This window comes from Papio anubis, chromosome 10, assembly GCF_008728515.1.
Source record: "Papio anubis isolate 15944 chromosome 10, Panubis1.0, whole genome shotgun sequence".
NCBI classification, from domain to species: Eukaryota; Metazoa; Chordata; class Mammalia; order Primates; family Cercopithecidae; genus Papio; species Papio anubis.
Window position 1 is genome coordinate 11566992 of NC_044985.1, and position 12269 is coordinate 11579260.

General features: G+C 55.4%; 1 protein-coding gene across 1 annotated transcript; it reads left to right on the forward strand.

Annotated features, from left to right (window-relative positions):
* Window positions 1-5193: 5193 nt before the first annotated feature.
* EN1 (engrailed homeobox 1) lies at window positions 5194-11015 on the forward strand. Its single transcript, XM_003909200.4, has 2 exons — window positions 5194-6897; window positions 9919-11015. The coding sequence occupies exons 1-2, from the start codon at window positions 6024-6026 to the stop codon at window positions 10233-10235; spliced, it is 1191 nt and encodes a 396-aa protein (XP_003909249.1). The 5' UTR covers window positions 5194-6023; the 3' UTR covers window positions 10236-11015.
* The last annotated feature ends 1254 nt before the right edge of the window (window positions 11016-12269 follow it).

Here is a 12269-nt window from a genome sequence, read left to right on the forward strand (position 1 = left end):
GCATAGACATTGAATTAACTCCGGATTTTTTCTTTTTTTCGGGGAAAGGGAAAGAGATTAAACCCAAACTCGGGTCTGGGTTCTGGGGTTTGGGTGGGATTCAGTGTAAGCATAAAAAGCGGGATGTCAGATTAAAGTGAAGAAAAATAAATAGGGAATTGTGTGTAGTCCTCTTGCTTCCCGGAGCAGCGAAGTCTAAAATTCTTAGCTCCAGAGGCCTGTCTGCCTGTGTGATAGAGTCCCAGCGAGGTTTGAAATTCCGGGGGGGCGGGGCAGTGAAGGCTACTCTTCCCGTAATCCGAGCCAAGGGGCCCTGCGTCCAGCTCCCGATCATCCCCGCGCAGCCGGAACGCTGCCTGCAAACCCGCGAGCAACGACAGTTCGGGTGTTTGCACCCTGGCGCCCTCTGCGCTTGGCGCGGGCCTGTGGACAGCCCGCGGGGCTCAGAGAGGAAACCAGGGCCCCAGGAGCGCTTTCTGATTCCTGGCCACCGGGTGCGATTTACAGAAATCATCGGTAGCTTTCCACCGTTTCCCACGGGGAGTCAAGAGGAGAAAAGTCTCAGTTTGTCTGACTTGAGAGAGAGAGAGAGAGAGAGAGAGAGAGAGAGAGACTATTTCTAGAACAAAACTATACATGCTGTGAACTGCCTCAGATAAGAAGGAGAAAACTCTGGAGGAAGACTGGATGGTGGGGACATAAATCCAAATACTGAAATTCACGAAGGTGACAACATCCAACAGTGGGCTTTTTCTCGGGCTTTCCAGATACCTAGACATTTTTAGTCTTATTTCATATATACAGAAAAAAAGAAATCCTCCCTGTCTCTCATCCCCTTCATGAAATGCTCTGGGTCCTCTACAAACAAAGCTGCTGCCCCAATTTCAGGAGTCAACGGAGCATTTTATTTTGTCAGCGGAGCATTTTATATTCCATGGTTTACCTCCCACGCACCCCCCACCCACCGGCTTTTTTCCTTTGCTGCCTCCCCTAGTCCCACTCCACTTTGGACAGAATTGCTTAGGATCCCTAACCAATACCCAACGAATCCCCCAGCACCCACCCACCCCCACATTATTATGGGCTCCAAATGAAGACCAAGACCCCGAGTGCTAATTGAATTAGTCTATTGAAAAAGACTGTCAGGTACAATGACGTGACTCGAGGCCCCACATTTCCCAAGGTCTATAGGCTTTGGGGACCTGCGATGTATAGTCTGACCTTCTAGCTCATAATAACGCGGCACTTGTAGCAGAAATCTCCTCGCATTCACTCCCAACAAAACCGCTGGTCATCCAGTCCCCGTAGGAAGGCTGCACGCTATTGTGTTGCGACAACTCATTCATGTCCCGCACCACGAGGCCCCACCGCCATCTGATCTACACTCGAAATGCGATTACCACCCTGTGCATGCAACATGCTCCTACTCCCAGTCCATGGCGCACACCCCTCGCCAGGCTGCAAGAATTTCTTTCATAATTCTCCTTCTGGTCCTCATCCTTGAAAGAGAGGTGGAAACATGCAGGACCCTGGTATTTGTCTCTGCCTACACAAAATCCAAAATTCTATGGACACACAGGCTAGTCCTCTTTTCTGAACAGCATACACCAAAACCCTCAGCAAATACATTTCTTCATGCCTGACTAGTGGGGCTGACTTGGGTGTACACATTAACGTTCACATACACACAGGGGTCTCCTGCCACACACAACTATACACACACACACTACTTTTATAGACTAATTTTCTCTCTGGGTGGCTCTCACAGACCAAGCAAATAAACACAAATATACACTCTTGTCCCCACAGCCACGGGCCACTCTTCCAGACCGCTGAGTGTTTTCCCCAAAATTAGAAAAGGGGAGAAAGAAAGGTAAAATTTCTGTCTTCTCTCTAATAAACACGTCAGTCTTCCGACTACATGATTCCCAAACCCCACTAGCTAGCAGCTCCCCAAACATGTATGCATCATTCTCCTCTGTTTGGCCAGGTGTCTTTGGCTCAGTGGGAGCCCCTGACTATCCTCAGAAAATGCAGGAAGTCTAAGGACGGGAGAAGGGAAGGACGGTTGGGGTCTCTCTCTGTCCTATTTACCCAACTCCCCATCACTGAAGGCCTCTTTGGGACCTCCTTCCTTCAAGTGAAAAAAAGTAGCACCCCTCCCCCAACTTTGGCATTTGAGCCAAAACACTCTATATCTTCCTTGTCATTCTCCACTTTTATCTGGGCTATCCCCAAGGAAAGGGGACTTGGGGACAATCAACTTACTGCAGAGACACAGCTCAGTCTATGGCCTTCTGTGGGCCTCTAGCCCAGGTGACTGCATAGCTCAGAACTGCAAGGCCATAGAAAGGTGCACGGGGTACCCCCACACTTCCATATCTTTGGCCCAAGAGCAGATGGCATTTGGAGAAAGGGGCTCCATTCCATTTGAGTAAGGCTTCCCCACCTGCTACCCGCAGGCCCACCTCTCTGCCACCCCGGCCTGGGCATCAAGTTGAAAGTCATTCCTTAGCTCCCAAAGGCAGAAACGAGTGCCCCCAAAAGGACCGCCACACAAATATAACCACTCGTGCAGATACAATCCTTCACACACACCCTAACCCTTTACCCACATACTTGTACACACAACTCACCCTGCCCGTAGTTCCTCACTCACACGCCCAGCCCCGGGCTCACTCAGAGTTCTGTGAACCCCTCACCCATCCGTCTCGGCCAACATTTGTTCACTCAGCCCTCACACACTTCACTTGCATGCTTGCCAAGACGCCAATGCGCTCACACAGAGTTCTCAATAGCATGTTCATTTGCAGGAGGGAGAGGAGGGCGTAGGGTCTGGGTGGAGGTCATGGAGCGCAGGGCGGCGCGGGGTACCGAGCGTCCGGGCCAGGCCGGGCCTGGGGGAGGTGGGGGGACGAGCCAGCGCGCAGAGTGCCGCCTAATCCAGCTCGAGCTCGTGGGCCGCGGGTGCATTTATCATCCCATTACTGTAACAAATCCGGGCTCCACTACATGAAAGGTAAAATGAATTACCGACGTTAAGCCGTCAATAAAGTCATTTCTGTAAATGGTGTCTCCAAAGGGCCGCCGCATTATTCAGCTGGCTTTATCAGCTGGCTGGAAATTACGTGGAGGAGCCGGGCCGCGCGGCGCGCGGGGCCGCTCACTTTGATTAAGCGTCTTGCCAGCGCGATGTGACAGAGCTTTTGACCAGGGTTTTATTCACAGGCCTGTGATGAACGCCAAGCTGATCAGGCGGAATGAAGAGTAATTAAAACCTATAAATTATCTTCCGCAGCCCTTCTCGAGGCGTCTCCTGCAGGCGAGATAAGGCGTCGAGACCCTATTTACCGCGCTGAAAGGGACCGCGGTGCACAAAAGCTACGCGGCTAAATAGGATATTGATAGTGTCCTAATTAGAATTTAATTAAGTACCCACGCTTGCTTGCGGGATAAAGATTTCAATTTTGCGAACTTAAATATAAATAAAATCCCACCCTCATTTCGGGGAGAAGGGGTGGGGGCGCCTGGAGATTTCGGGGAGCCCTTGGGTGTGCGACTGAAGAGGACTCGGGAGACTCCAAAGTGGGGTTGGAGGCGACTTGGGAAGGTTGAGAAGACTGTAGCGCAGCGTTAGGGAGAGAGGTTTTCTCCCCTAGGCTGCAGCGCAAGTCTAGCCGGGAACTCAGCCCCAGAAATCGGGGGACCCTCGCCTGCTCCCAAGATGCGGTGAGCAATACGAATTCCTGCTCTCCACCAGCCCTTTTGAGAAACTTCAGCTACTGCGGTGTTGGTTCGACTTATTGTGGGTTTGGTTGCATGTTCCTCCTAGCCTAACCCCCTGTGACTTTTCTGGAAAACTGGAGGTAGGGGGATTATTTCGCATGTCACAAATAGACAATATTTCCAAAGAGGTACTTTCTCTACTGTCCCAGTTGGGGAGGGCGTTCAGGGCGAGGAGGTCCGCTGGAGCTCTAAGATGACACCCCCGAAGGCCTCGTTTGCCTTTCTCGGCCACCGCAGGCTTCAGCAGAGTCCGATACTGGTCCTCCAAAACGACTCCGGAGACAAGTCCCGCAGGTGCCTAGAGCTTCAGTCCACAAGCCACTCCCGTCCCTCACATTACCGGTTACGAGAAAACTTTGGGGGTGCCTCGACCAGGAAACAGCGAAAAAGAGCCCGGCAGACGGGAGAGTGATAGCAGCTAGAGGAACCGCATTCCCCTCAAACTAGGGAAGAACGCACAGGGCTGGAGCCGGAGGCACCCAGGGAGTTGGGAGCAATCCCAGGAAATTCAGTTACCCCGCAATTGAGGGAAACTCCTTGTTCACAACGTCAGCTGGCCAGGGCAAACACTTGGGGTGCAGCGCTTTTATTTATTTGATTTTACTTTGCAGGGAAATCTAACATAGAGGTTACCCTGAACTCTAAAGCTAGGGCCTAGCGTGCATCCGCGTTCTGACTCGCCGGCGCGGGGGCCCTCCTGAGATTACTCTGCGTTGCCCGGACTCCCACTGCCAGGGAAGGTCCAGGCGGCTGGCGCTGGGGCTATTCCGAGCCCTCTGGGCTTGGCGCTATGGCGCCAGGACAGCTCCAGGGTGTTGTCGAAAGTCTGGACCGGGAAGGGCATGGGTGCGGATTCCCCACAAAGGAAAAGCAATGCAGCGGGCCGGCAGGAGACGTACAAACGTAAACCTGCGACGCTAGCTAGGCGCAGCGGGCCTTTCAGATTTTGCTATTTGTGAAAAATAAATTGCGCCTCTGAAAGAAACCAACTCTAGGTCTATTTTACATCACCGACATCCTTGTCTCACTCCCCCTCCCTCCACTACACACACCCAAACCCACACCTACCCACAAACACACAAACCGGCAGTGACAACAACCACTCATCCTTCATAACAGCAACCAGAGAGAGAGGAGAAAATAAAAAGCTGAGGTTCTTAGGCGTGGGGGTGTAAAACAGCCAGGCTCCTGCCTACTGCCCCTGCTCCCGGCGCGCACAGACCCATAATCCTGCGTTTCTCCAACAAGTTGTTTATGGAGTTGCTTCTCCATTTGCCTACATCCCAAAATCCACCCCTCCCGGGTTTCTTCTGCCCCCTCCTCGGTCCCGGCCTGAAGGAGGGGGAGGGGCGCGGGTGGGGGAGGGCGGACCCGACGCACAGGGCCAGCGCCGCGGCGCCCCCTCTCCACCCGTGGCTGACGCCCCCGGATTATTTATCCGCAAAGTCCCGCGCGCACCCATTGGGCCGAGGCCCGAGTGTCAGCGCGAGTCCCGGCTCGCCATTGGCTCCGCACACGTGCGGCCCTGACTCACGTGCTTCCGGTTTGAAGGCAAAAAGTGTGCCTGGGTGATTTTTTTTTTTAAGCGAGAGAGTTTGTGCAAAGATCCTAGCTGTCAGAGATTTGAAAAAAAAAAAAAAGAGAGAAAAAAAAAAAAAAAAAAAACCCAGCCCGGCGCTGGCGGAGACGCGCTCTCCCTGCAAAAAAAGCAAAGGCGATTAAAGGCGCTGCCAGCCTCACGCTCTGGGCACAGCTGAGCGTGACACTCGGGGAAGTCAAATCCCTCACTACTGCCTAGGAAGATGGCTAGACTTTAAATACTATTTTTTTCCCTTTAAGAAAAAAAATTATTGGAGCTTTTTTTCTTTTTTTCTTGCTTTCTTTTTCCTTTTTTCTTTTTTTCCTTCATTTTTTTTTTTTTTGGCCGTGGCTTACTCCCCATTTAAATCAAATCATTGAATCTGGTTGCAGAAAGAAAAAAGAAATAGCCAAGTGTCTCCATATCTGGATGTCTACAAATTAGAGAGGGAGAGACAGCGAGATCTATCTGCTAGATAAGAGCGAGCGATCCAGGCCAGACGCCTGAGATTTTTTCCTGCACCCGCCCGTGCCTTCGCTGGGGCTTCGCCTGCCTCCTTCCTCTGCGCACCCCCACGGGCCGCTGGCAAAGTGGGGTGGGGAGCGAGGCGGTGGGGGCGGGGGCCGGCGCGGCGGCCGGGGCGGCGGGGCGGCAGAGCATGGAAGAACAGCAGCCGGAACCTAAAAGTCAGCGAGACTCGGGCCTCGGCGCGGCGGCGGCGGCGGCGACCCCGGGCGGCCTCAGCCTGAGCCTCAGTCCGGGCGCCAGCGGCAGCAGCGGCAGCGATGGAGACAGCGTGCCCGTGTCCCCGCAGCCCGCGCCCCCCTCGCCGCCCGCGGCGCCTTGCCTGCCGCCCCTGGCCCACCACCCGCACCTCCCCCCACACCCCCCGCCCCCGCCGCCTCAGCATCTCGCGGCGCCTGCTCACCAGCCGCAGCCAGCGGCCCAGCTGCACCGCACCACCAACTTTTTCATCGACAACATCCTGAGGCCGGACTTCGGCTGCAAAAAGGAGCAGCCGCCACCGCAGCTTCTGGTGGCTGCGGCGGCCAGAGGAGGCGCAGGAGGAGGAGGCCGGGTCGAGCGTGACAGAGGCCAGACTGGCGCAGGTAGAGACCCTGTCCACCCGTTGGGCACCCGGGCGCCAGGCGCTGCCTCGCTCCTGTGCGCCCCGGACGCGAACTGTGGCCCACCCGACGGCTCCCAGCCAGCCGCCGCCGGCGCGGGCGCGTCTAAAGCTGGGAACCCGGCTGCGGCGGCGGCGGCGGCGGCGGCAGCGGCCGCGGCGGCAGTGGCAGCGGCGGCGGCGGCGGCCGCAGCAGCCAAGCCCTCGGACAGCGGCGGCGGCGGCAGTGGAGGCGGCGCGGGGAGCCCAGGAGCGCAGGGCACCAAATACCCGGAGCACGGCAACCCCGCCATCCTACTTATGGGCTCAGCCAACGGCGGGCCCGTGGTCAAAACTGACTCGCAGCAGCCTCTCGTATGGCCCGCCTGGGTCTACTGCACACGTTATTCGGATCGTCCATCCTCCGGTGAGTACCCAACTCCGGGCTGCGCCATGCTTTCTGGCCTCGCGGACCGCCCCAGAACGCCAAGCTGCGGCGCTAGGGAGAGCAAACCCGGCCTCGGGTACTCCAGTCTCTCACGCCTGCTTCCTCACCCCAGTTCCAGCCGCAACCGAATGTTCACCCAGCTATGCGATCCTGGCCTCTGCGGCCACCACCCGAGAAGCTACAGCTCGTGGCACAGGAGGCTCGAGTCTCGATTCTTTGGTTTTGAACTCTGAATCCCTGGGGCCTTCTTTGTCTTTTATCTTTATTATTCTTAGGAAAAGTACACAGTCAATGATTTTGTTTCCAGGGTGTTTAGATATGGCAGGAAGGTGGGCCTAGTGATGTGTGTCTGAAATCCCACCAGCCGGATCGTCCGGGGGCCAGATTGGACCAGAGAAGGCCTTGTTCAGAAAAATTATATTCACAGTGTGTCCTTACAAACACAAACACCATCTTGATATTTTCTGCGGAGTGACCGTTTACACTGATAAATATGGGGACACACAGGAAGACAGGGAGGAAAGCGTCTGAAAGCCGTCCCTCTCCCCTGGTCGGGTAGCGAAGAGTCTGACCCGGGTGGGTAGAATCCAGGGAAAGGCAGTTGCCAAAAAGGTGGGTGCTGGCAGCCTCTGGTTTTCTGGAACTGACAAACAGTGGGAGAGGAGAGAAAACAGGTCAGGCTCAGGTCAGAAAGCCGGGCCAAGGGTATGAGAGCCAGTTTCCTCCGTAGCTTCTCCGCAGAACGGCTCCCACATCCTCCCCGCCTGGCACTTTACTTTTTTCACCAGCACATCCAGCAGTTAGCAGATTTCTGGCATCCGTGGGCCTGTTTTTCTCGGCTTTCCTTCCACTGCATTTCCGTGTGCCCCTCGCGCTTGGCGAACCCGAGGAGGAGACCTGAGCTGGGCTCCGGAACAGGAGGCCAAGGCCTGCCCGACGCCCAGGCCCGCAGTGTCTGGGAGAGCAGCAGAAGCTTTGGCCCAAGATCAGCACTCCAGGCGCCCGGTCCGGCAGGGGGCCGGGAACAACGTAGCCACGCGCCGCTTTCCTCTGGCTGATCTCTCGCCGCCCCAGCGCTGCCGGCCGGGCGCGGATCGATGCGCACTATCAGCTCCCGCCATCTCGAGCCCCGTTATTGACACGTCGGGCTCCCTGAACCTCCGAAAAGCTGCTTTGATTGACTCGCCTGATGGATAGAGTGATTGAGCTGTCAGGCTGCACGGCTTGGGCTGGCCGGGAGACTACGATTTTATTACAAGAGTCCGTGCCTCCGCACACGCATACAACAACACTTCAACATGTCCCGGATGCACAACGCGCAGTGGTGCCTTTTTGGGGTTGTGCGCATTTCCTGGGCTATTTCTCCCCGCTCAGCTAATTACGAATCTAAACCCCAGTTCTGCTCTGGAGAGGGCCTTGGCTTTGTTCTTGGCCACTTTCCTTCTTATGGGCCTGGGTAGGTAGGGGACCAGCTCCTTCTCCTGCTTGGGCAGTTGGGGGAGGAGGGGATGAGCCTCGACCCAGATCTGAGTCGCTGCAGTATGCTAGGCCTGGACTCTTTGTCATAGGACAACTGGTTACCCCAGGCTCTTGCCTGCCCCAGGAGTAGGCTGCCCAGCTTGCCTCTCTGTAGCTAGGTTTGGATATGCCGGCAAAGATCCTTCTTTCCAGACAGTTTTAGAGGTGAACAGGCCTGACAGGGACTTAACTTGGTTCAGCAAGCTACCTTATCCAAGGCAGGACCCAGCAAGTAAATGCCAGAAGACTTGGGTGTGGAAGCGGGTGGGCAGAGGTGCAGGCTTTTGAGGCACACACGAACAGTTCAATCCTCTCCTGGTTTTCCCGCTTTCCTTCCTTCCTTTCTCAGCGGGCCCTCCTCCCAGACTAGTATTTGAAGGGAACTTCACCTTCCTAAGGAGGTTTCCTGTGGCCCCTTCCTATTCCTATCTGGCGGTCAAAGCACTTTTTTTTTTTTTCTGGATTGTCCCTGTCTCCCTTCCTCTGCTTCTTTTTGCTCATGGATGGGGGAAGGGGCTGCAGTCTCCTTGCAGATGTCATCAGTAGGCAGAGAAAGCCAATCTGGCTTGTTTTTGTTATTCAGGAGTTTTTAATCCTGAAATTGCAGCGGCTCAAAGGGGAGATAAGGAAGACCCAGATAAGGGAGACCCTACCCCACACAGCCCGTTAGAGGATCCAAGGGGCAAGGCTGAAAACCCAGGGGCCAGGGTCATGAGGATGGATGAGGGCCTTTTCTTCTCCTTCAGAGAAGGGGTGGTCCCTGTATCCCTGAGACACTAGAAAAGGCTTCCTTTAGGCCAAAGAGAAAGAAGGCAAGGAGGTGGGGGGGGGGGGCGGGGGGTTGCACAGGTAGACACCAAATACTTTGGAGCTGAGCAGCCTTCTCCCAGCCCGCTCACTATCCCGTTGTTTTCTGGGGTCAATAGCTACAAGCAGATGGTGTCTTATTGTAGGTTCTCCTGTAGGTACGATTCTTGTGGAGGAGAGGAGGATTAGTCTGTAGGCTGGTGACTCCCCCAGGGCCTGCCCTCACTGCCCTAGTCCTATCTATTCCAGGGCTGTAAGGACAGCAGGCCCCTGACCCCCAACTCTGGGCTGGGCCAGATGAGCTCCAAATATCTGGTCATCTTGGATTCCTTCCTTCTTGGCCGGAAAATTCTGTGATTTCGGTCTGTCCCTGACTGTCCTGTGAGAATTGGGGTGTGGGGTGCACCTACAACCTCAACCAGCTTTCCTTCACCCTTTGCCCTCCCAAGGGGAACCCGGAGACCGCAGTGGTCTGGCGAGGGGCACTTTGATCGAGGGATTGGCTGGCGGGAGGGAGCCAGGGGTTCAGCAGAGCCTCCGAGATGGCCCCGGAAGCGCGGGGCTCGCGGCCCAGCTCGGCAATGCAATTCTCACCGCTTCCTTTGCCCTCTCCCCCCTCCCTTCTGCCCTCCGTCCCCACCCCCACCCCCACTCCGGCCCTCTCCGCCGCTGCAGGTCCGCGCACCAGGAAGCTGAAGAAGAAGAAGAACGAGAAGGAGGACAAGCGGCCGCGGACGGCGTTCACCGCCGAGCAGCTGCAGAGACTCAAGGCGGAGTTCCAGGCAAACCGCTACATCACGGAGCAGCGGCGGCAGACCCTGGCCCAGGAGCTCAGCCTCAACGAGTCCCAGATCAAGATCTGGTTCCAGAACAAGCGCGCCAAGATCAAGAAAGCCACAGGCATTAAGAACGGCTTGGCGCTGCACCTCATGGCCCAGGGACTGTACAACCACTCCACCACCACGGTCCAGGACAAAGACGAGAGCGAGTAGACGCCACCGGCCGGGGCCGCGCGGTCAGGCCGCCGTGCCCGCGCCCCCTCCCGGCACCGCCGCCGTCGCCTCCCGGCCCCTCGCTGGGGGAGAAAGCATCTGCTCAAAGGAGGGAGGGAGCGAAGGGAAAAGAGCGAGCGAGACAGAAAGAGAGCCTCAGAATGGACAATGACGTTGAAACGCAGCATTTTTGAAAAGGGAGAAAGACTTGGACAGGTGCTATCGAAAAATAAGATCTATTCTCTATTCACAGTATAAGGGACGAAACTGCGAACTCCTTAAAGCTCTATCTAGCCAAACCGCTTACGACCTTGTATATATTTAATTTCAGGTAAGGAAAACACATACGTGTAGCGATCTCTATTTGCTGGACATTTTTATTAATCTCCTTTATTATTATTGTTATAATTATTATAATTATTATAATTATTTTATCCCCTCCCCCTCTGCCTCGCTGCCCCCGGCCCAGTTTCGTTTTCGTTGCCTTTTTCATTTGAATGTCATTGCTTCTCCGGTGCCTCCCGACCCGCATCGCTGGCCCTGGTTTCTCTGGGACTTTTCTTTGTGTGCGTGTGTTTCCTTGCGTGTCTGCCCACCTCCTCTCCCCCACCTCCTGGGCCCCTTCTGTCGGTCTGTCTGTTCTGCCCCCCTTTCGTTTTCCGAAGACTTGTTGAGAAATACGACCCCACAGACTGCGAGACTGAACCGCCGCTACAAGCCAAAGATTTTATTATGTTCAGAAACCTGTAGTCTGAAATAAAGTGTACACTGTGCTCACGAGCGCTGGCGGCCCTCCTGTTTGCGGGCTCGGGAAGGGCGTGGGTCCGAGCACACAGCGTCTCAGCGCCCCTGCGCACGCCGGGCCGGGAGCCGGCGGGGCCTTGCGATCACCGCACAACCAATGCAGGGGCGAAGGGGAAGCACGGCCCAGATTCGGATTTGGCCTGGGTCTGAAGGGTCTGGCGGGACACGCCTGGTTTCCGATTGCGTTCAAGGGAACTCAAAGGCCGGCAAACCCAGTCCTGGCTTCGGAAATGCTGCCCGGATTGCCGGGCAGCTCCCCGCACCGGTCCAGGCCCAGCCCAGCAGCGGCTTCCTCCTGTACAGCCTGCTCTTCACTCCAACCTGCACTTTTCTTTTTCTTTTTTTCTTTTATTCCCTCTGGTGCAGGTTTTGCTGCAGATTTTTTTCATCCAGAGATAGAAGGGGGCCTGCCTTCCTCCCTACCCAACAGCCCGCTTGGGCGAGGGGCACTTTGGCATGGCCTCTCGGCCGCCTGGACTCACTGGACTTCGTTTGGGGGAGGGCTTCTGTTGGCGAAGCAGCAGGTCCGGGGGCAGCCAGCGGAGTCTCGCGGGGCTCGGATCTCCTGGTCCCACAATGCGGGAGGAGAGAAGGCCCAGATGCTGGGAAAGCTGTTCGGAGTGCCTGGAACCCGAGGTGGGCGCGGGTCTGCTGTGTCTGGGCCCTAAACCTAAGAGTGTTCCCTTAAACATCCCAACAAAGCCTAACTTTCTTCTTCACCAAGGGGGGGGGGGGCGCACGTAGAAGCCCCCAGGGCCCTCAGGACACCCTGGGTTCCCAGAAGGAAATGTCTGGCCTCTTGCTGCTAACACTGGGGCCCATCCTTCCAAGGCAGGAGCTGCTCTCAGACCTTAAGAAGTTAAGGGGAGGAAGGGAAGGTTCCTTCTCAGGAGGTATTCTCTCTCCTTTGTCCAGGATTTTTAAAAATTGTAAATTCCACTCCCACATTATTTTCTCTCTCCTGCAATGTGTATGTATATACCCAAACGTGTGCAGCTAGACGGGCAGGTGTCCACACATACTTGTGTGCATATATGATAATAATGTGCAGATATTGGTGCACCTAAGTTCCTACCAGTTTTTTGTGTGTTCCTGTACCCATGAGGACTGTGCAACTGATTTTCTTCTCTAATGAGATGCACAATTGGATGTTTGTGAGTTCACTGTGTGTACATGCATGAATTTGTGTTTGCACACTGGAATGTCTGCAGGTGTGTTTGCTGGGTTTGT